The sequence below is a fragment of the Ziziphus jujuba genome, chromosome 4 (genome assembly GCF_031755915.1).
Source record: "Ziziphus jujuba cultivar Dongzao chromosome 4, ASM3175591v1".
In the NCBI taxonomy this organism is placed as follows: domain Eukaryota; kingdom Viridiplantae; phylum Streptophyta; class Magnoliopsida; order Rosales; family Rhamnaceae; genus Ziziphus; species Ziziphus jujuba.
The window spans coordinates 20,865,001-20,887,285 of NC_083382.1; the positions used below are offsets into that span (position 1 = coordinate 20,865,001).

Consider the following 22,285-nt stretch of genomic DNA (forward strand, 5'->3'; position numbering starts at 1 on the left):
TATTTGTGCATTTGAGTGGTATATACAGAGCATTTTCTTGAAAGTCACATGCACTAGATGGGGCGGTGTGGGTACAGCCTATAGCTTTACCAATATTTTCTCCTGTTGGACGGCCTAAGTGGCAATTTAATTAATTGATCAAAAGGTTTCTTTCTTTCATATTATATGCTAGTATAAAAACGTAAAGACATGATGAAATGCATACAATTATTCTTTGTCATCTCAGTAATGCATTCTATTAATATTCATAATCAAAAAGGACAACTACAAAATTCAAAATAACAATCACTATTCATTGTTAGATCCTGAATTTGACCTATATATATATATATGTCTTTTTTCAATTTGACATGTGTTAAAAAAAAAGAAGAAAAAAAAAAAAAGAAGAAGCTATCTAAGAGTTCGAAGAGTACAAATCTCCCAATTTCATGACTAGAAAGTAAAATAAAAATTAAAAATTAAAAGATGATGTAAACATTATTCATAAGCGGAAAAAAATAATCATAAATTTGAGGAAATTAAAAAATGAATAAGCCATTACCACTATTCCATAAAATAAAACATAAATAAATAAATTAAATTATTATTATTAGTAGTAGTAGTAGAAAACAGAGGGGGTGTTGGATCCATGGAATAAATCCGCACGAGATTATATATGAATTTTAATTAATTGAAGCGACTATTTCTTGTAACCGTACAGAAAACGATAGACCAACCACATAATATGCTAATCCATTTTGGTTGTTGATTGGTCCTCGATCCTTGGCATAACAAACAAGAAATTTGACCCCAGAGAGTTGGTACAGAACTACAAATTAATGAAGTAAATAAAAACCCCAAATAGAGCTTTCAACACTATAGGTTTGCACATGTATCTAGTAATATATGTAAGGCTATTAATTGGTTTAATAAATCGGAAGGGCTAAAAGATTAAATTGACTAGCGGCCCCACGTGGATGAACTAGGCCATACAAACACTTTGTTCCTATAACACAATGATGCATAAGTTTAAATATTATCTTCATCATTGCCATTATTTATATTGTACAAGCATATACATTTGAAAAGAGTATCCCCCAAGCCATGTTAATGCCAGCCTGCCAATTAGCTCGCAACAATAATGCCTTCTGTGGGACCCCCCACAAAAAAAAATAAATAATAATAATAATAATAATACCTTATTTTATCTAATAAGATTAAATTATATTTAAGGATAAAAAATTTGCTTGCTACAAATTGGACTAGAGAAATGGATTGAATGAGGGGTCCTACTAGTTCTCAGACCTATGTGAATAGTAATTTCAAGTACTAACTACTACAAACCTAAAAAGAATCGATAAATAAAAATATTATATATATATATATAGAAAACTAATCCCAATTAGTTGCATTTGATCGTTTTATTATTATAAATTTTTGAATTTGTTTGAGGAGTTAAATTTAAAATTATATTTGTATATGGTTTCATTAATATTATAAGGCTCACTTTGCCCTAACAAAAATTTAATATATTACCAATTCATATTTGAGTACTATTTGTTTTTTGAATCTCACCTACTAAAGTAATTCAAATGCTAATAAAAGCTTGATCTACTTTGATATTGATTCTTATATAAATTTGTGTATATACATATATAATGATTTCCCCATTGATGTTGTTGACGTTCCTCGGGCAAAGTTTCATTGAGATGGCAAAAATACTATACTTTATTGATGGCATTGCAAAAAGCATTTCCTACCTTGAACAGCTACTAATTAATATTTGAGTAAATTTATGTTTTGTTTTCTTTTTTTTGGGTAATAAATGCATTTCTATTTTAAAACATTCCGCTATAAGCTATACATATTCGTGTTCCAAAAATAGAAAATAAAAAATAAAAAATATTTATATGTTCATTTTTACATGAAACAAAATGAAAGGAGGCTAAAGTGAAACAAAATTAAAAATAAAATGGTGAAGTGAAACAAAAATGAAACATGTGGGGCTATAGTGAAATTTTTCAACAAAGAGTTGTATGGTTGAAGTTAACTCAAATCTTTTTCCAATTTTCTATTCGACTTAATGAAGTGCTCATGTTTTAACACGTAGAGCATCAACTTCTTACTCAAGACGTATAATAGCATCAACCTAGCTACAAACGGGTACATACATTTGGTAAGAAAATGTGAAGACGTGCAAAAAATCAAGCGGTTTAATATTATTTTCTCATTGACTAGAACCACCAATAATGTACTAGATAGACAGCAAAAATGTTAGTTGAGATGTTTGTTCAATTTAATATATATATATAATATCCAGTTTGGTTGCGTTGTCATTTTTTGCCCAACTATTTTCTCTTTTTGTACAGAATGTATAATTAAACAAATGCCAATAACAGGCTATATATACTTATATATTTCTATTAATAAATTTATAATATAAACCATGTTCGGCCTTCTTTACTTTAGTGGTACTCCAAAAAATAACAACAAATTGATTAATAAATTATATATTGAAGAAACTACCTACATATTGAACTTTTTGTTTTTAATGTAAATTTTTATAGGTATGTTGTATCGTATAATTCTTCTTCTTCTTCTTCTTCTTCTTATTATTATTATTATTTTGGTATATGGGTGTTTGTTTATTGTTTTATTATATAGGGCATCCAGCTCATTCCAACAAAGGGTTCACCCTCCACCTTATCCCATAAATCCCCAACACCCCCCATTCCACCACCTCAAGCTCCACTCCATCTTCTCCAATGGCTTCCAAACCTCTTTCTCTCCTTCTCCTAACTCTCACTCCCTGCCTCTTCTTCTTCCTCAATTCCAATGCCCAAACAGCACCTGCGCCTTCTCCCTCGGGCCCTCTCAATCTCACTGCCATTCTCGACAAAAATGGCCAATTCACCACCTTCATTCGATTTCTCACCGAGACCCAGGTGGCCAACCAGATCACAAACCAGCTAAAAGCTCCACAGAGGGCATGACTGTCTTTGCTCCGACCGACAATGCCTTCCAAATCCTCAAAGCCGGAACCCTCAACGGCCTCACTGAGCAAGAGAAGGTCCAACTTGTTCTCTACCATGTACTGCCCAAGTACTACAGCCTAGAGAATCTTCAAACCGTATCGAACCCCGTTCGAACACAGGCCACTGGACAAGACGGTGGTGCTTTCGGGCTCAACTTCACCGGAGAGGGAAACCAAGTCAATGTCTCCTCGGGGGTTGTTGTCACTCCCATCAACAATGCGTTGAGACAGCAGTTCCCATTGGCAGTCTACCAGGTTGACAAGGTTTTGTTGCCGGAGGAACTGTTTGGAGCTAAGCCTCCGGCGTCAGCTCCTGCACCGGAAAAGACCCCTGCTGGAACCCCGAAGACTAAGGACACAAAGGCCGCAGAGCCTTCGCCGGCGGATAACAGTACCGGCGGTTCGGGCAAAACGAGTGTGGGAATGGGGTTAGTCGTTGGGCTCGGGTTGATTTGCATGGTTACTCTGTCGTGAGCACAGAGTGAGCTCCCCTGATGATTTGGGTTTGTGCAATTTGTACTGGTTTGTGTCATAACTACTTCCATTAATTCTTGTTGTTGATAAATTTGTATTCATTCTTTCCTAATCTGTATTTTGGTCGTTTTACTTTTGTATGGAATTGTTATAAATTTTATTTTTCATGAGTTTTTATACATTATTTTGACCGACTCAACTATGGAACTGTTAAATTAATTGATGGTTAGCATTTGATGAACGAAAAGGAGATAACCAAAAGGAAAAATTAATCATCCCAAAATAGAGAAACAGGCTGAGCCAAATGTGATAATTTCTTATTTCCTTGCATCCTATAAATATCAAGAGAGGAAGAGGAAGTCTTCCTGTACTACCAAAAAAATCAGAGAGCGAGAAAGTCTGCATTACTTCTGCTCAGAATGTACATCTAACCTACTGTGGTTGTGAGTTAGACGTGAAATATATGTGCTATCATTTTAGCATGTTGTTTATCAACCATAATAAAAATTAAAATGGTATGCCCATTTAGTTTCCTAGCAGATAATTATTAGTATTATTAATTATTATTGTTATAACTATTATTATTATTATTTTCTTATGTCAAGACTATAATATGTTTCTAAACAAAAACGGAAGGCTCTTTCACCCAGACCTATTCTCAATGAGTTTTAGCACCTCATCAAGCCTAACCATGCTTCCTAGCAAAGAATTTAACAAAAAAATTCAGCACCTTATCATGCAACAGTTCTACCGACGTGGCAAAATAAATGATTTAATTTATTATTCAATTAAAAAACTGTAACATTAAGTAAAAAATCAGTTCTTTTTGTTAATGGTGCTTGAAGAACTTTGTATATTTCTGTATATTTGTAAAGAGGATGATCAAAGTTTGTGAGAGAAAAGTTAGAGGAGAGAAAAATGTGAGCTCAACTTGTATTTCTTATTTTTCAATGTAACACTATATATTCATTCTTACATCATAAAAGCCATGATTACAATTCTATTATAAAGCATAATTTTCAATTCCTCCCTCTCACACTGTCACGCACTCACACACACATTCTTCCAGCTGTTTCTATGATACCTGGCATGTAAGCTAACGTGGGATACAGAATGTCAACGGGACGGGACGGGGCCGATTTTTAAAATCTCATCCCTTTTCCCACGGGAAATTTTTCATTCCATTCTCGTAGTTTTCCCCACTTCTTTAGAAGTGGAATGAAGACCCCCCCAATCGGTGGCAGTACAGGGCAGTTTTTCCTTCTTCTTTTTTTTATATATATAATTGATATAATTTTTTTAATAAATTTATAATAAATTATTTTTTTATGAATACAATGTAAAGAAAGTGACCAAAAATATAATAAAAATACAATAAAATACACCCAAGTTCAAATTTACAATTATAATAAAATACATCCTAAAAAAATACAATATAATATAATTCAAATACATAAACATAAAATTTATAAAAATACACATGCACTCATAATAAAGTTTTACTTCTCATTTCCTTAAGTGTCCATGGAAGAATGTTCGGTAAGAGTTGATTGCTACAAAAATAAATAAAAATATTAAATAATATCAAAAAATTTTAAACAATTTAATATAAACATTTTTTGTAATAAATAAATTCAATTTACCTCCTCATCAATTTCTATGTCATTCATAGTAGAAGAACAAGCTCCAACATATGGTGAAGAAGATCAAGCTAACAAAAATGAAATTAATTAGATAACAATAAATACAAAAAATATTTAATATAAAATTTAATTTTTCATACCATTAATTTTAGCCCATAACCAATCTTGTGCACATATCAAAGCTTCCAAAGTTTTAGGATGAAGTCTACTTTGATATGGACTCACAAATTTTTCACTAGTACTGAATGCAGAGTCAGATACAACAGTCGATATTGGAATGACTAAAATATCTTTTGCAATATTATGCAAAGTAGGATACTTTATTGTATTTACTTTCCACCATGCCAATATGTCAAAGTTATTAGTTCTAGGCATAACCGGCTCCTCCAAGTAATGATCAAGTTCAGATTTTACATTATCAACATTAGTAGTGCTAGAAACAAATAAATCAAATTTTGCTAAACGATCTTTTTTTTCCAGATGGAAGCACATTGGAGTGGGAAGATGAAACATTTGGAACATTTGCACTCAAATTGCGCTTTGATTGATACTCCTTCACTAAATCATAGCAAATTTGACGTACAATAGCTATCTTATGCACACCTTCATCCCCATAAATCAAAGGAAAATAATACTCTATCACTTTCATTTTATACTTTGGATCTAAAAGAGTTGCTACAGCCATTATTCCATGTGTTTCACTCCAATATTTTTCAAATTTAGATATCATTTCCGAGACCATCAATCTAATTCCTTACAAGAAGATGCTAGCCAATCACAAATTGACATCCTAATTTCACAAATGTGTGGAAAAAAATAAGATTAGCTGTAGGAAACTTTGTTCCTGAAAATATTTCAGTCACTTTATAAAACAACTCTAGCCTTTCACAAATCTCTTTGGCTAAATCCCAATCTTGATCACTAGGCAAACATTTATATAGTGACTCTCGTTGTTTCAAATGAGGAAAAACAATCCTATATTTCAAAGAAATAGCAAGCATCAAATATGTAGAATTTTACCTAGTTTTATAATCAAGAACCAACTTCTTATCACAAGAAATTTTCAACTGACGAACACATTCTAAGAATTTTTCCTCTCTTTTTTGTGTTGATGTCCAAAAATAAACACTTTCACGAATTTTTTCAATACTTCCACAAATTATTTCCAAACCATCTTTCATAATCAAATTCAATATATGTGCATCACACTGCATATAAAAAAAATTGACCATTTAATAAAAACTAAAGAATTAGGAAGCTTATCTAAAAGAAGATTGACCAAAGCATCATTTGTGCTACAATTGTCTAAGGTCAAAGTAGAAAGCTTACCATCTATATTCCAATCCAATATGCAATCCATAAAAACATTACAAAGAACCTCAGAAGTATGTGGAGAAGGCACATATACAAAACTACAAAAAATAATAATAAAAAGTTATAATAAACTAAACTAATTTGACTTAAATACATAAAATAATCCAATAAATATGAAATTTAATATATAAACTTATAAAGTACCTTATAATTCGACTTTGAAGTGTCCAATTATTATCAATGAAATGTGCCGTAATAGCCATGAAGCCTTTATTTTGGTTAGATGTCCACATATCCATAGTAATCACAACTCTACCATAATTCTTCTCTAACAACTCCATTGTTTTAGATTTCTCGTAATCATATAATTTAAAGATATCATTTCTAATTATATTACGAGAAACCACTTTAAACAATGGTTGAACCGTATTCATAAACCTCCTAACCCATAATGCTCAACTATTGAAAGAGGGTATTTATGCAAAACAATCATGTTTGCAAGTTTCTTTCTAGCACTCTCTTGGTCAAACGTGTATGTACCAACTTTAATTTTCCCACAAGCATATTTAGTAGGATTCAAAATTGCTTGCTTAATATTCTTTTGTGTTCGAAGAGGACACCTTTTAAAATGATCATGCAAATGTCTTGTTCCATGTCTACTCCCTCCTCCTAGTTTCTTACTACAATAATTACATACGGCCTTAACAACCCCATCTATCTTTACCTTTTTAAAATGATTCCACACAACCAAAATCAATTTTTTTTTCCAATTATTTGACCACTATCCTTGTCACATACCTCTATCGAAATTTGGTTTATATCTTCTTGACTAGGTATTTCTTGAGGAGTACTAATTGGAGTTGAATTGTTGCTAAAAAGTGTTGATGATGCTTGATCCTTGTCATGTGGAGTGCTTCCAATTGAAGGTGGATTAACATTTGCCGAACCACTAGCTTCAGCCATAATTTACCTCAAAAAGAAATTGAAAGACAATTAGACATGATCATTACTCACAAATACAATTGTAATGAGGATGTAAAGGTTATAATTAGAAATTCAAGCCTAAAAATAGAATTAGAAATTCCTCCTGTCAAAACTATAATATTTTTTTTCCAATGTCTCATGTCAAGACATGTTGATATACTATCACTGAAAAAAAAAAAAAAAAACATGATATACCAATATCTTTGCTGCCCTAAATAATGTAAATTCTTTGTTCCCACATAAGTTGCCTGTTATGTTATCACGGCTGGCATGTAAGGCAAATACAAGAAGGTTGTTTTTATTTTTTATTATTATTATTCTTTCTTCTTCTTTTTTTTTTTTTGTTTTTTTTTTGTTTTTGGTTTACATACAAATACAATTTATCAATATATATATATATATATATAGAGAGAGAGAGAGAGAGAGAGAGTTCATTCATAGAAATATATATATATATATATAATAAGCTAATACCTCTAAATTAAAGTTATGATGTTATACATAAAAGATTTTGGATAGAAGTTTGGCCCGGAATGGTTTGGAAAAGAGGCAAATAATTACAGAAACGTGTATGACTGGGACGAAATTTAAAATTAGACATAACCAAAAAAAAAAAAAAAGGTTTCATAAGAAGTAACTTTGTAATCGTCGAAATAGCATCTAGAACTGAAAGGAAATAAAAATGAAAATGAGGATGTGCGTTAAAGACTTGTAAATTTAGCTAGCTTTTTCCTTCCTATTTGGTCGTTTCCAGCTCATATATCGCATCAATTAATATTTGAATTTGCAAAGAAATAGTCTTGTAAAGTTAAGAAATCTCAGGGCAAATATATGAGTCCAATAAAAGATCACAGTTGGTTTTTGACACATTGGTGGTCCAATTCATGATTCCATTCTATCCATCAGAATTTGTACATCTTTTATTACGAGCCTGAATTTAAACATGGAACATCATTCCAATACTAACCCAAATGGATGCAACTTTGCTCTATGAAATATAAAATCTTTGTCATAATGATTGATTCGGCAGTACAAGTACAACTACTTAACTAAGAAGAACAAAATCAGAAAGAGAACAAAAACAGAGAGATACTATAGTGATTTTAGGACCGACCAAGGCTGACCTGAGGGCTGACGCAGGGAGGTGATGCTTGGTGGTGGTGGCGGCGGCTGTGAAGAAGAATCAGCAACAACAAGGTTGAGTTGAGCTGAGGGAGCTGGTCTAATGGCTGCGACAGGCACTCCTGGTTGAGTTAAATGTTAAAGCAATAGAGCAAGGGAGCTGAGGGAGAATGGGAGAAGATGGTGGCGGTGGAGTGTTTTAACTTAGGGCCGGCTGGGCTTGTAAGTTAGCTTCAGTTGTGATTTTGAAAATATTAAAAAAAATTAAGTAAATATATACGAGCCGGGTTCGGGCCGGGGTTTTTAATCCCCCGGCCCACCCTGGCCCCGATTTAGGCCTAAAGAGTTAAGCCCGACCCCGCCTCGCAGCCCCATTTTTTGGGGGAAAAACCACCTCGTTAGGGGCGATGCACCGCTATTTTCGGGGTGGATGGGACAAATTGACATTCCTAGATACACCTATGTAGCTCTGCTTATCCATGTCAGCACCAGTCTCCACGTCAGCAACCTCTGTGATGAAACAACTTGAAGCTTTTCCCTCAAGTAATTAAATCTGTCCTTTGGCAAATGCTTAGTAAATATGTCTGCAATCTATTCTTTAGAAACACAGTATGTCAAGTCAATAATTCCATCTTGTAAAGCTTCTTTGATGAAGTGGTACCTTCTCTATCAATATGCTTAGTTTTCTTATAAAAAGCTGGATTCTTAGTGATGGCAATAGCTGAAGTATTATCACAATGCAGAGGAGTAGCTTCAACTTGCATTTCACCAAAATCCTCAAGTACAAACTGAAGCCAAATTGCTTGTGCAGTTGCTTTTGAGGCACTAATGTATTCTGCCTCAGCAGTAGAAAGTGCAACACAGTTTTGCTTTACTGAAGCCCATGAAAACACTCCACTTCCAAAACTAAAAGCATATCCAGATGTACTCCTCATTTCATCCATAGACCCACTCCAATCACTATCACAATATCCCACTAACACAGACTGTTTTCCCTTGACATATTCTAAGCCATAGTCTAAAGTACCTTTGATGTATCTTAGTACTCTCTTCGCTATGCCAAGATGTTTGTTTGTAGGACAATGCATAAATCTTGCTAAAAGACTTGCTGCATAAATGATATCTGGTCTTGTAGCTGTAAGATACAAGAGACTTCCAACAATTTTTCGATAAAACTCTTCATCTGCAGTTCCACTACCATCTTCTTTGCTAAACTTCTCATTTTCAATTAGTGGTGTAAGAATTGGATTGCAATTTGTCAAACCAAATTTATTTAATAATGTTTGTATTACTCAAATACCAAGGAAATGATGCAATAATCCCAAATCTATCATTTCGTACTTTTTTATCATATCTTCCTTAAACCAGTGAAGCATTTCTCCATCATTCCCTGTGTACACTATGTCATCAACATGTATAGCCACAATCAGTATTCCTTTTTCTCCCTTAATCTTTGTATAAAAAGTGGCTTCACTTTGACTTTTCTGAAAACTACTCTCACAGAAATAATAATTTCACTATACCAGACTTGAGGAGCCTGTTTCAATCCATACAATGCCATGTATAACTTGTACACTTTATCTTCATGCCCTTTAATTACAAATCCATCTGGTTGTTCTACATAAACCTCCTTTTACAGTACACCATTTAAGAATGCTGATTTAACATCAAGCTGGTACAATTTTCAGCTTTCATGAGCTGCTAGAGCAATTAATGTTCTAATGGTATCGAGTATCGCAATAGGAGCAAAGGTCTCATTGAAGTCCACTCCTGGTTTCTGTGCATGTCCTTTAGCCATTAACCTTGCTTTATTCTTTTGAACTGAACCATCAAGATTGAGTTCAATCTTATATACCCATTTAACATCAATTACAGGCTTATCTGTTGGCCTGTTCACCAACCTCTAGGTTTTGTTTTTCTCAATCATCTTCAACTCATCTATCATTACATTGATCCAGGACTGATCTTGTGCTGCCTCTTTCTAGTCTTCATGCTCAATGATGCAATTGTTGCATTTTGCCAAAATATCAGTAAGACTTCTCCATTTCACTGGTGTATCATCAAATTCAGCATGCATTCCACTAGTTTTAGAGTGAGCAAAATCCATATCTAGGCTTCTATGTATATTCGAAATGCCACTTCTACTGCTTGTAGCCTCTTTTGAATTAAAAACTCATTGTTCTGACTTCTCTGGTGTTTGATAAACATTTTCAAACATTGAATGTCCTCGTGTAAACTTACTATTATCTGTTGTTGCATAAATGAAATTTTCATTTCCATTACTTACACCTTTATTCTAATCCCATGAATTTGCTTCATCAAATACAATGTCCCTTGATAAAATTAGCCTTTTAGTTATAAGATCAAATACCTTATAACCCTTCTCACAAGTTCCATATCCAACAAGGACCTTTTTTTTTACTTTTAGGATCCAACTTCTGCCTTGTCTCTGTTGGAACATGAACATAACAAACAGATCTAAAAATTTTTAAGTGTGCAACACCAGGTTTTCTTCCATTATAAGCTTCAAAAGGAGTTACACCATCTAGAGCTTTAGTGGGGCACTGTTTAGCAAATACACAGCTATATGAACAACTTCTCCCCGCAAATAATAAGGCATTTGTTTATTATATAGTATGGCCTTAGCCATTTCAACAACCACTCCATTCTTTCTCTTAACTACCCCATTTTGTTGAGGAGTGTTGGCCACTGACATTTGCCTTTGAATTCCCTCAAGTTCACAGAATTTTACAAACTCAGCAGATAGAAACTCTCCTCCTTTATCATTCCTTAAGCATTTGATTTTAAATCCACTTTGTAGCTCAACCATTGCTTTGAATTTTTTAAAGCAGATAAAAGCTTCAGATTTATTTCGTAGAAAATACACCCAAACCATGCATGTACAATCATCCATAAATAGCATAAAATACCTGTTTCCAGTAACTGTTTCTGTCTGCATTGGGCCATATATATCAGTATGAACTAGGTGTAGTGGCTGATTTGCTGTCCATGCATTATTCTTTTGGAAAACCTCTCTATGCTCCTTTCCAAACTAATATCCTTCACAAACCTTCATAATTTCTCTAAGTTTTGGTAATCCCAAAACCATATATACTTCTTCAATTCCAGCAATGCATTCAAATGAAGATGTCCCATTCTTTTGTGCCAAGTTTCCACACTAATTTCAATTTAAACCCTTAGAGCAAGCTATTTACTCGATGTCATAGTTAATAGATAGCATCGATTTGTCTTTGCTTTAACCTTCACAACTAGGTATTCTAATGTAGATCCATCATAAACATGACACATTCCTCCACCAAACATTAGATAGTAACCATGCTCATCCATTTGACCAACACTCAACAAATTTTCTTTCAAACTAGGTAGATACATTACCTTTTTCATATGTCTTTTACCCTTGTAAGTATCAATCACTAGTGTGCCTTTCCCATCTATACTCTCTAGTGTGCCATTAGGCATTTGAACTCTTCCATAGTTATTTCTCTTAACATCAACTAATAGATTCATATTCCCTGTCATGTGATTACTACAACCAATGTCTATATACCACTCACTACTCTTACTTGAACTATCAGTTTCACTAGCAGCATAGAACATGTTACCTGTTAGTTCCATTTGATTTGTACAATTAGCTTTCTGCACATTCTTTCCATTTGAACACTTTCTTACCCAATGTCCAAATCTATCACAGATATAGCACTTCGGTTTACGTTTGAATTTACACTCTCCAAAATGGTATTTAGCACAAGTTCTACACTGTGGTTTTGAGTTTTCTTGATTACCTCTAGCTTGCCATCTGTTTCCACTGTGAACAGTGTTCACAGAATGAGTGTTCACAATTTGATTTCCATGAAATCTTTGTTGAAACCTCTGCTTTTCTCTCTTGGAGTCCAAGTCTTCTAGAATTTAGCTGCATTGGATTGTATTACTCCTTTGTTCTATGTTTTAGAGTTTTTAGATAAGGTAGAGAAGGCTTATTCTGTGGAATTAGTGAATTGCAAGTCAAGTCTTTACTCTTGACTCTTAAAAATTGCAACTATTTCTTGAAATTCCACTGATACTAAATCATTAGTATTCTCTATCACCAAACATATAGGCTCATATGCTTTAGTCAAACTGATTAAAACCTTTTGAACCAATCTCTCATTAGACAAACTCTCTCTAAATGTTTAGACAAACTCTCTCTAAATGTTTTCATCTGATTTATTAAATCATTCAGCCTAGTAAGATAACTAGACAATGTTTTATCATGCTTTACCTTAGTATATTCGAATTCTCTTCTTAAACTCTATAATTTCACAGATCTTTCCTGGTTTCCATCATGAAATTCTTTGTACAGGAGCTCCCAAGCTTCTTTTGAGGTCTCTGCATTTGCTATCCTTGGGAAAATCTTATATGAAATAGCACGTTGAATAATTCCCAAAACATTTGCATCCTTCATGTAGAACTCCATTGTTTGTTCATCATCTTCCATTGCTAAACTTCCTTCAGCTTCTCCACTCTTTCCCTTTTTCTTTTCATCAAATTTGGAATTCCTCTTTCCACGGGATTTGAAAATGGTCACCATCTTGATTCTCCAGAACTCATAATTCTCACCTGAGAATATTGGAGCTATTACTTCAGATCCATCCATTAATTATGCAGATCTGAATTTCTAACTTGTACTCTCCAGTCGAGCTCATATTTGCTTTATTTTTTTTAAACACAGTGTTTACTCCTAACTCAAATTCAACAAGCTTTGATATCATGTTAATGGTGCTTGAAAAACTTTGTATATTTCTGTATATTTGTAAAGAGGATGATGAAAGTTTGTGTGAGAAAAGTTAGAGGAGAGAAAAACGTGAGCTTAGCACCCACACACATTCTTCTAGTTGTTTCTATGACGCTTGGCATGTAAGCCAGTGTGGGATACATCTACATAGCTCCACTTATCCACGTCAGCACCAGTCTCCATGTCAGCACAGTAGGTTATACTTCAACACTTTTGGACACAACGTGAAAAATGAAGTTGAAACCTGTATATAAAATGTGTCTTCCAAAAGCAAATAACGATGCTATGATGGAGCATCCCTGTTACATAACAAATAAACCACGCTTTTAAAAATAAAGCATCACTCTAGGCGCACAAAGCATTGGATCCCACTTTTTAGTCAAAAGCATCCTTAGAAATCAACAAATAGATGACGCTTCAAGCGTAGTATGTTTTGCTATAAAGGAGCATCGTCCAATAATTGAAAAAAAAATAATTTTATGTTAATTTTTTTAAACCATTATTTAGTGTTGATTTCAATAATTGTTTTTAGACATAATTTTGTAAAACTAATATTAGTTATAAAATTTCATTCTATAAATAAATATTTGCATAAATAAATTAATTTTAAAATAATGAAAGATGAATTCTTTTAATGTTTTTATAATAAGTAAAATTATAATTTTGATCATATTAAAATATTATTAAATTAATCAAAAATTGGTTGGGCAACACTTTTTTTTATAAAGCTTTGTCTGATATTATTATAACAAATTTTATAATAAGAATAATATTTAAATTGAACAAATAAATATATAAAAAGAGTTTTTATTTTTGGTAAGTATTTGGTTGGACGATACTTTTTAACTATAAAAGCATGGTCCCAACCAAGGTTTAAAGTATAGAAAATATCCTCAAAATTTCTTTGATATATCCATTTTACGAAACTTAAGTTCCAAATGGAAACAGATAAAATTTTCATAATATCCAACGAAATTTCTGAAATTTCCTTATAATTTTCATGGAAATTTCCGTTAAAATATCCACATCAAATCTTTAACAATTTTGCAAAATCTATAATTTTCATAGAAATGTCCAAAATTTCCATGAAATTTCAATCGAAATGTCGAAAATATCTATGGAATTTTTTAAAGTTTTTTGAATTTAAATAAAAAATTCATAAATATTATTGATATTTAGTAAATTTTTTTTATCAAATTAACTTCATTGATAATTTTTTTAACTCTTTAATTGCCTTCTAAACATTTAGTGATATAAGTAAAATAGAATGAATTGAATTGAATAATATTAATAAGTTCTATTTATTGAATATTGATAAAGTAAAATATAAAGATTTTAGATTATATTTTTTTTAACTTGAAGAAGAAAATCATCAAGACTTGGCTCCAACAATAATATTTGAAATTATAATGAAAGATGATGATAAAGAGGTCAACCAAATATACCAATAGATTAGAGATGTTCATTTAGATGATCATGAAGGAAATCCTCATCCAAAGATTGTTCAAAAGCTGAAAAAGAGGAAATAAATGTTCAAAAAGTGATTGCTGAAAAAGTAAATTCTAGTAGTGGTTATTCATTTTGGAGGTTTATAAGAAAGCCAACTAGAACTATGAGTACTTCAGCTCCCTCAGGCGGTACACATTCACAAGTTGAGACTCTTAATAGTCATTTTAGCTCAAGTGGTGATGAAGATAACTTTAATAAATTATCTGAATTAGAAGTTAGAAGAGGTAATGGCTAAAGGGTAATCACCAAGTAGAGAAGTTGGATTAAACCCATTTACTGATGAAAAGTATTACACACATGCAACACAAGATGAAGATCATGGGAGTAGAGATGCCAGTCAAGGAATGGGTGCTATTGGAAAAGACTATATATGTAAAGAGAAATCTATAATGGAGATGTCACAACAAGAAGATGATTCAATTTCAATGAATTTTGGATCAATGAGGGTTGGAAGTCATTTTCATAACCCTTATTCAATGGATATGTATGAAATGTCATCAAGTAGCAATTAATGGGTACCATCTCAAACTCAATCATCAGAGAGTAGTAGTTACATATACATGTAATAAACTAATAATACAAGATTCATATGGTGCCAAATAAATAATTATATGCAAAACTATTAGGGAGATATATCTTTTCTTAACTACTTGTCAAATTTCACATGTCAAAATCAAAATAAGAAAGAAACCAATGATTTACAATTATCCAGAAGTTGTATGTGGAATTAAGATAACATTTATGTAATATAATATAATTGTAATAATCTTTTTATATATTTTAATTAATAAATAACTTTATCAAATATGTATTTTTGACATGTTTTTATTAATAATAATTTATCTATGGTCATTAATGCTTATTATAAATCAATTGATTTGGAAGAATATAATATTCATTTAATATTTTAACAAGCTTTATAATCAATTTGATAATTGATGGATTAAATAAGCTAATTCTAAAGTTTCAATAAAAATTTCTATTTTTTAAAATAAATTTCTATCATTTTTTATAATTTTTTTTTATCGATATTCGATATTTTCCGATATTTCCACGGAAATTTTCATATTTTGAATTTTTGATATTTCCGTTAATATTGATTTTTTGAACATTGGTCCCAACTATGTTATTAAAATATAAAACGAAATAAATGAGTTTGGCGACAATTACCAATCATATAGCATGATTCCATATTTTTATAAAAATATTTAAATTAAATTAATAAGTACATAAAAAGGGGTTTGGCGGCACTTTTCATCTATAAAAGCATCATTTGTAAAAACCGGCTTTTCCAAATTGAACCAACTATCACCAAAACAAGCAGAACCATACAAAAATTACAAGTTTAAATATAAATATTTACAAATTTAGTCCAAATGCATAAGTTACACTCCATTCGAACCTAACTTAATCTTCAACTCTACAGTCCCTAATGTCAAATTTAGCCTTTGAATATTTTGACAATTTAAGTGAAGCCTTTGTCGTAAGTTTGATTGCCAATATTGTTCACACATTTCTACCATTTATAAAGAGTAATTTATTTATAGCTTCCAAGAGGTCATCCATTCTAGAATGACTATCACCTGAGCACGCTTAACTTCAAAGTTTTTTGAATACTAAGATTAACCGCTCTGAAAAGGCATCGACATTATAAGAGTGACTATTAGTTCATTTGAACCATGCTCTAATCTACATCCATGAAATGTGGGACTGGACACCAGATAGTATGTCAATGCCTCGCACCCGCCCACGTTGGTCCTCATAAATTGCATATTATTCCAATTACAAACATAATAATAAAATAAGATAAATCATATTATATTGTTTTGGAAAAGAAGAAAATACGTTATCTTCTTCTTCTTCTTTTTTGTTCCTAATATGATATTTCTAAATTCAGATCTAAAATTCAAATATGAATATTAAAATTTCAATGCACACCTATTTCCATCCTTCTCTTTTGGCTTTCCTAAATTCTTCTATTTGTCTAGTTTGATTTTTATGATCTTATTTGTTTTATTCTTTTCTGGGTTTGATTTTGTTTTGTTGCTCTTTGTGGATTTTTGTTCCTTTTCTCAGACTCTGATAAATTTATTTAAAATCCTTCACAAGCTATGTGGCTATGAAGATTGATTTAAGAAAATGCAAAAAAAAAAAAAAAAAAAAGGATTAGGATTACATTGCAATTGGAGTATCCTGGCAATTTTAAAAAGGATTATTGTTTACAATAAGTTTATGAGAAATGGGTTGTCGAAGAAAGGCAAATTTGGATTGACTTTAAAGGTTTTGTTTTTCATATTTCAAACTTAAGTCTTTTTTTTTTGCAATAATTTTTTTTTTGTCATTTCTTATTTTCTCTCTTTTTCTAAGCTCTTTCAAGTTGAGTCAAAAATCAATTAGAATTGTTGGGTTAGCTTGTTTGTGCTCTAGTGGAGGGTTAGTTAGGTGGGGCTAGGTTTGATGTGTTTGAGAAAGAACCAGAGGTTCCTGAAAAAAGTTGGGTTTCACTTTGGTCTTTTGTTTATTATTAGGATACTGACACTGGCACCCTAAACTATATGAGAACTTGCACATTGCACCCGAAATAATTTTTCTAGTATTTTGCACCTTAGAATTATTAAAACCTTCACTATTGGTCTTTTTTGTATTTTCTATCAAGATACTTAACAGATTTAACACATGCCTGGTGTCATAGTCCTACATTTTATGCAACGGAAATAGACCGTGCAACGCTAAGACTCTCCAGTCAAAGCTAGCTTTTCACTATCTGAGTTCATATATAGACCTATCTAATACCAATTACATGCCCTTGAGGGTCATCGACGAGAACGACTATCACGAGTCTCACACATAGGCAACTATGATTGCTTCTCGGCATCAAAGCTATGCTAAGACACTTATCCCATCTATAGTTTCTCATAGTCATCAAGGCTCATGCTCCTCGACAAGCTACGCTGATGGCCTCATGCCCACTCGGTAGCTTGAAGCTCAACCTTATGCCAAGATCTAACCAGCAACTCAGCTCTCCATTCGGGCCTTGATCCATGCATATCCCGAATAGAACATGACCTTGAGACATGCATGCTAGTATAGAGCCAACATACCTCCCAAGGTAGCAACACAAGATCCGAAACCCACATATGAATGCCACATGATGGCACGGTGTCGCTCCATCTGTACCCACTTGCTTTTAACCTTCTTCAGCAAAGAAGAACCCGAAACCTTGCTCTATGGCACCTTTGCCACAACCTTATAACAAAGGCCATGTGCATTTTACAGATAACCAATAGGAAACGGCATAGCGGATGCTACATTGAACCTCTAGCATAGGAGTGACGTACAATACCAACTCACAACACCTAACGGTATTGTCATCGGGGACTCTCTGTCCATCAGAGATATAAGACCACCTTCATGGCACTTTATGCCCATCCCATAGCTTGCCATTGCTCGTGGGAAGCTCACTTAGCCCTTGCTTAAAGCCGAGGCCGGGGGCCATGGAGAGCTAGATATGGACCACCCTTTAAAAAGCTTATTTAACCATTTCCTTTCAGGCAGTTGTAAATATCACTTTGTACAAGGAATTATATTAGGATTTTCTCTAGCAAACCTTCATATCTTAGCCCACCATAAAATTTCACCGAAATTTCCATCAAAATATTCACATTAAATCCTTAACAATTTGGTTTAAAAAATCCATAATTTCCATCAAAATTTTCAAAATTTCCGTGGAAATTTTAAAAATATCTATGAAATTTGTTTTTTTTTTTTTGGTCAAAAAATTCATAAATTATTGATGTTTAGTAATTTTTTTTTGCCAAATTAACTTTAACGATAGGTTTTTTTACCTCTTAATTGCTTTTCAAATATTTTATGATATAAGTAAAACATAGTGAATTGAATTGAACAACCTTGATACGTTCCATTCATTTATAAAGTATATATACACTTTGCTACACATTTTGTATGGAGAGGATTCATTAGAATGCCATTATTACAAGTTAATTTTATAAGAATGAAAAATAACAACATAAAATAATATAATGTAAAAAACAATATTATGAAGAATTAGTATTGATAATATTTAAATTAATAACAGTACGCAAATAAAAATAAAAAGATGATGGAATATATTATACTAAACATCAAGAGCAACTGCATTTAATATAAGATCCATACAATTAGCATATTAATAATTATATGGAAAATTATCAAGGAGATACATATTTTAATAATTATTTCTTACATTTCACATGCCAAAATGAAAATAAAAAAGGGACCAACAATTTCAAACCATACAAGATTTATATGTGGTATTGAAATTATATTTATGAAATATAATATAATTGTAATAATTGTTTCATATATATTAAGTTATAAATAATTTTATCAAATATGTATTTTTTTGCATATTTTTATTAATAATGGTTTATTTATAACCATTACCGCTTACTATAAATCGAGTGATAAAGAGAAAAATAATTTCAAATTTGATAATTGATTTATTAAGTAAACTAATATTAAAGTTTCAATAAAAAATTTCACTTTTTAAAAATAAATTTCATCAACTTCCATCATTTTTATGAGTTTTTATCGATATTCGTTATTTTTCAATAGTTTTGTAGAAATTTTCATATTTTAAACCCTCGATACTAGTTATAAAAGTTATTTTAGGATATTGGTATGCACTAATATCTTTGATTTAAATTTGGAAGCTTGAGAAATATTGTATTATTATTTTAGGCACAAAAATTGATACTAGAGGTGACTCAACAGAGAAGCTGATTTTAGCTATAATTTGTAAGTGAACTTTTATTTTTGAAATAGTTTTGGGAATTATATGCTGATTATATAGATCTTATTATTATTATTGTTATAATTTTGGAATTATTCAAGTTACATGTTTTATTGCTTACTATGATTATTTGACTTATCATTTTTTGATATATTAAAAGGAATGGTTTGACATAAATAAGTTTTGGTATATGCCTATGTATAAATTATTTATGGTTGTACTTATGAAAATATTTTGATATGATAATTATGGATATTATTTGATAAATTATATAAATATATTGGGTATGATACTGATTTATGCATTATTGTCTACCAAATTGTACCATGATTATAAATTTGTTGCATTATGATTACGCATGCTTATTTAACCATCCTCTACTTGCTCGCATAATTTTTTAGGTTGGATGGAAAATCACAGCCTACAATGCCTTTAGGACAATAAAGGGTCACATTATACATTTTTTCTTCCCTAATAGTTGATGACACACTAGAACGCTAGTTATGTGACAAGTTATAGTAATAATTATGCTACACAAAAATATTATTGAGTGCACTAAGGATACAATATATATATACATTTTTATGATTATTGATATTTAAGGATTATGGTTCATAAAAGTGTCTATTTATTTATGAAGTGATGGATAGTATCTGATTTTAAGTTCTTTACCCTATGAATTATGAAATTGTTATGTTTTAAGGATAATTATGAGGTTTATGGAAATTGTATTTTAAAATAGAAGAACATTCAAAGAGTTGAAGTGAGATTTTGAGATAAAGTATTTTTAATAATAAAATTGATTTTTATAATATTTGACATGTTCACTCACTAAGCATTGTTTTGTATTTTCAAATTGTTCCACTATGCCTCAGCTAACAGTTGGTGTATACAACATATGGGTACCATTCAACATCACCTTCTTATGTTTCTTCATTCTTGCACCTTCATCTTCATTATATTTTCGCTGCAGATATACTTTCCCTTTTCTGCACATTTATAAGACTAATTTTTATGTTACTTTATTTTTTATTCTAATGGATTAATCTAATATTTATACATTATTTCTATTTTTCTTTCTCTTGGGTTTTAGGTTAGAACCTTGATAGGTATTGACTATGTTTTACAAAAATTATACTAAGATTGTTTATGTTTATCTATTTTTACTATAGGGTTATATACGATTTGTGGGGAGGTCCCACTAAAGTTTCGATATTGTTTCAATGAGATTCCATTAGGCGAGATCCTCACCTGTGTCCAGAAAGGGCCCCCCGAAGCAATCTTGTCAGTTATGCTAGCTTTATCAACCATCCTCTGTTTAATAACATGATTCTTAAGCATGGATAGGACGTCCTAGCCTGTGACACCTCTAGGTCACCAATGGTCATATTGATAGTTTCCCCTTCACTCAGTTGCCTATGACACACTAGATGTGGTTGTATGATAGGTTATGGTAATGGTTATGGTACAAAATAATGTTATGTGGTATGCTAGAATACAGTACAATATATATAGGTTTTGAGACTTTATGAACTATTAATTATAAAACTGTTCTTTACATATGAAATTATGGACCTTTTTATTATTATTTTATTTTAATTTTCATAATATTTTACTTGTTTAGTCACTGAGTTTAATAGTTTTATGTCTTTAAACTATTCTTATGTTCCTCAGCTAACAGATGGTGCATATTACATCTGATGACTTTTCATCGTCAATTTCATGTATTCATTGTTCTCGTTTCTTCATCTTCATTGTATTTCTGCTACTAGCATGCCTTCTCATTTTTGCATAATTATTTATCTTGATTGCTCTAGAGGATTAACCTAATATATATGCTCTTATTTTGTTTGTCTTTCTCTTGGATCTTGGGTTTAGAACACTTAACATTTATGATAATGAATTTATGAAAATTCTAATGTACCATTTATGATATTTTATTTATATTATTATGTTAGATCCAATTTACAGGAAGGATCCTATTGATTTTCGGTACTAATGGAATGAGCATCCTATAGGTGAGACCATCTCAGGCATTGTGGAAGAACCTAGGGAACAATCCTATTAGTATCATGTATTGCTCATCATAATGAATAGTTTTATGGAAATTGTTTTCGAAGTTGATTTTGAAAAATATGCATTGGCTTTTGGTTTGAAAATAAGCCTTTAAATGGTTTTGAAAATATGGTGTTTGACTTGGAAAATTATGGATATGTATATGGATGGGCTAGGAGTTTACTTGGCTAGTATGATTGCTTATGATTTGGTTATTTATGATTAATAGTGGATTGAGTATGATCTTTAAACTTAATTTGACCTGCATAAGCACTATATCTTGTGGACCGAAATTGATTAGCTAGGGAGACAAGCAAGGTTGTTCTGTGGCCTTGGAATTGATCACTGATTAAAAATAGACAATGCTAATATCATAATTTAGTTTGGTCACTAAAGGTTGAAATCGGGATTATGATAATAAATATGGATATGGTTACAGTTGTTTAGACGCCTGTGTACTTTGACATGTTCTTTGTATGCATAGAGACATAAGATTTTCTTTAATATATCTTCCTTGGCATCTGTTAGTTATGTGATTGACAGATGACTAGCATACACTTATTTATTTTTTTAAGTGTTACCTACAT

General features: G+C 31.6%; 1 protein-coding gene across 1 annotated transcript; it reads left to right on the forward strand.

Annotated features, from left to right (window-relative positions):
• Positions 1–2,635: 2,635 nt before the first annotated feature.
• LOC107434282 (fasciclin-like arabinogalactan protein 13) lies at positions 2,636–3,671 on the forward strand. Its single transcript, XM_016045736.4, is given in 2 exon segments — positions 2,636–2,949; positions 2,952–3,671. Coding segments are annotated over 2 exon segments (741 nt in total). The 5' UTR covers positions 2,636–2,744; the 3' UTR covers positions 3,488–3,671.
• The last annotated feature ends 18,614 nt before the right edge of the window (positions 3,672–22,285 follow it).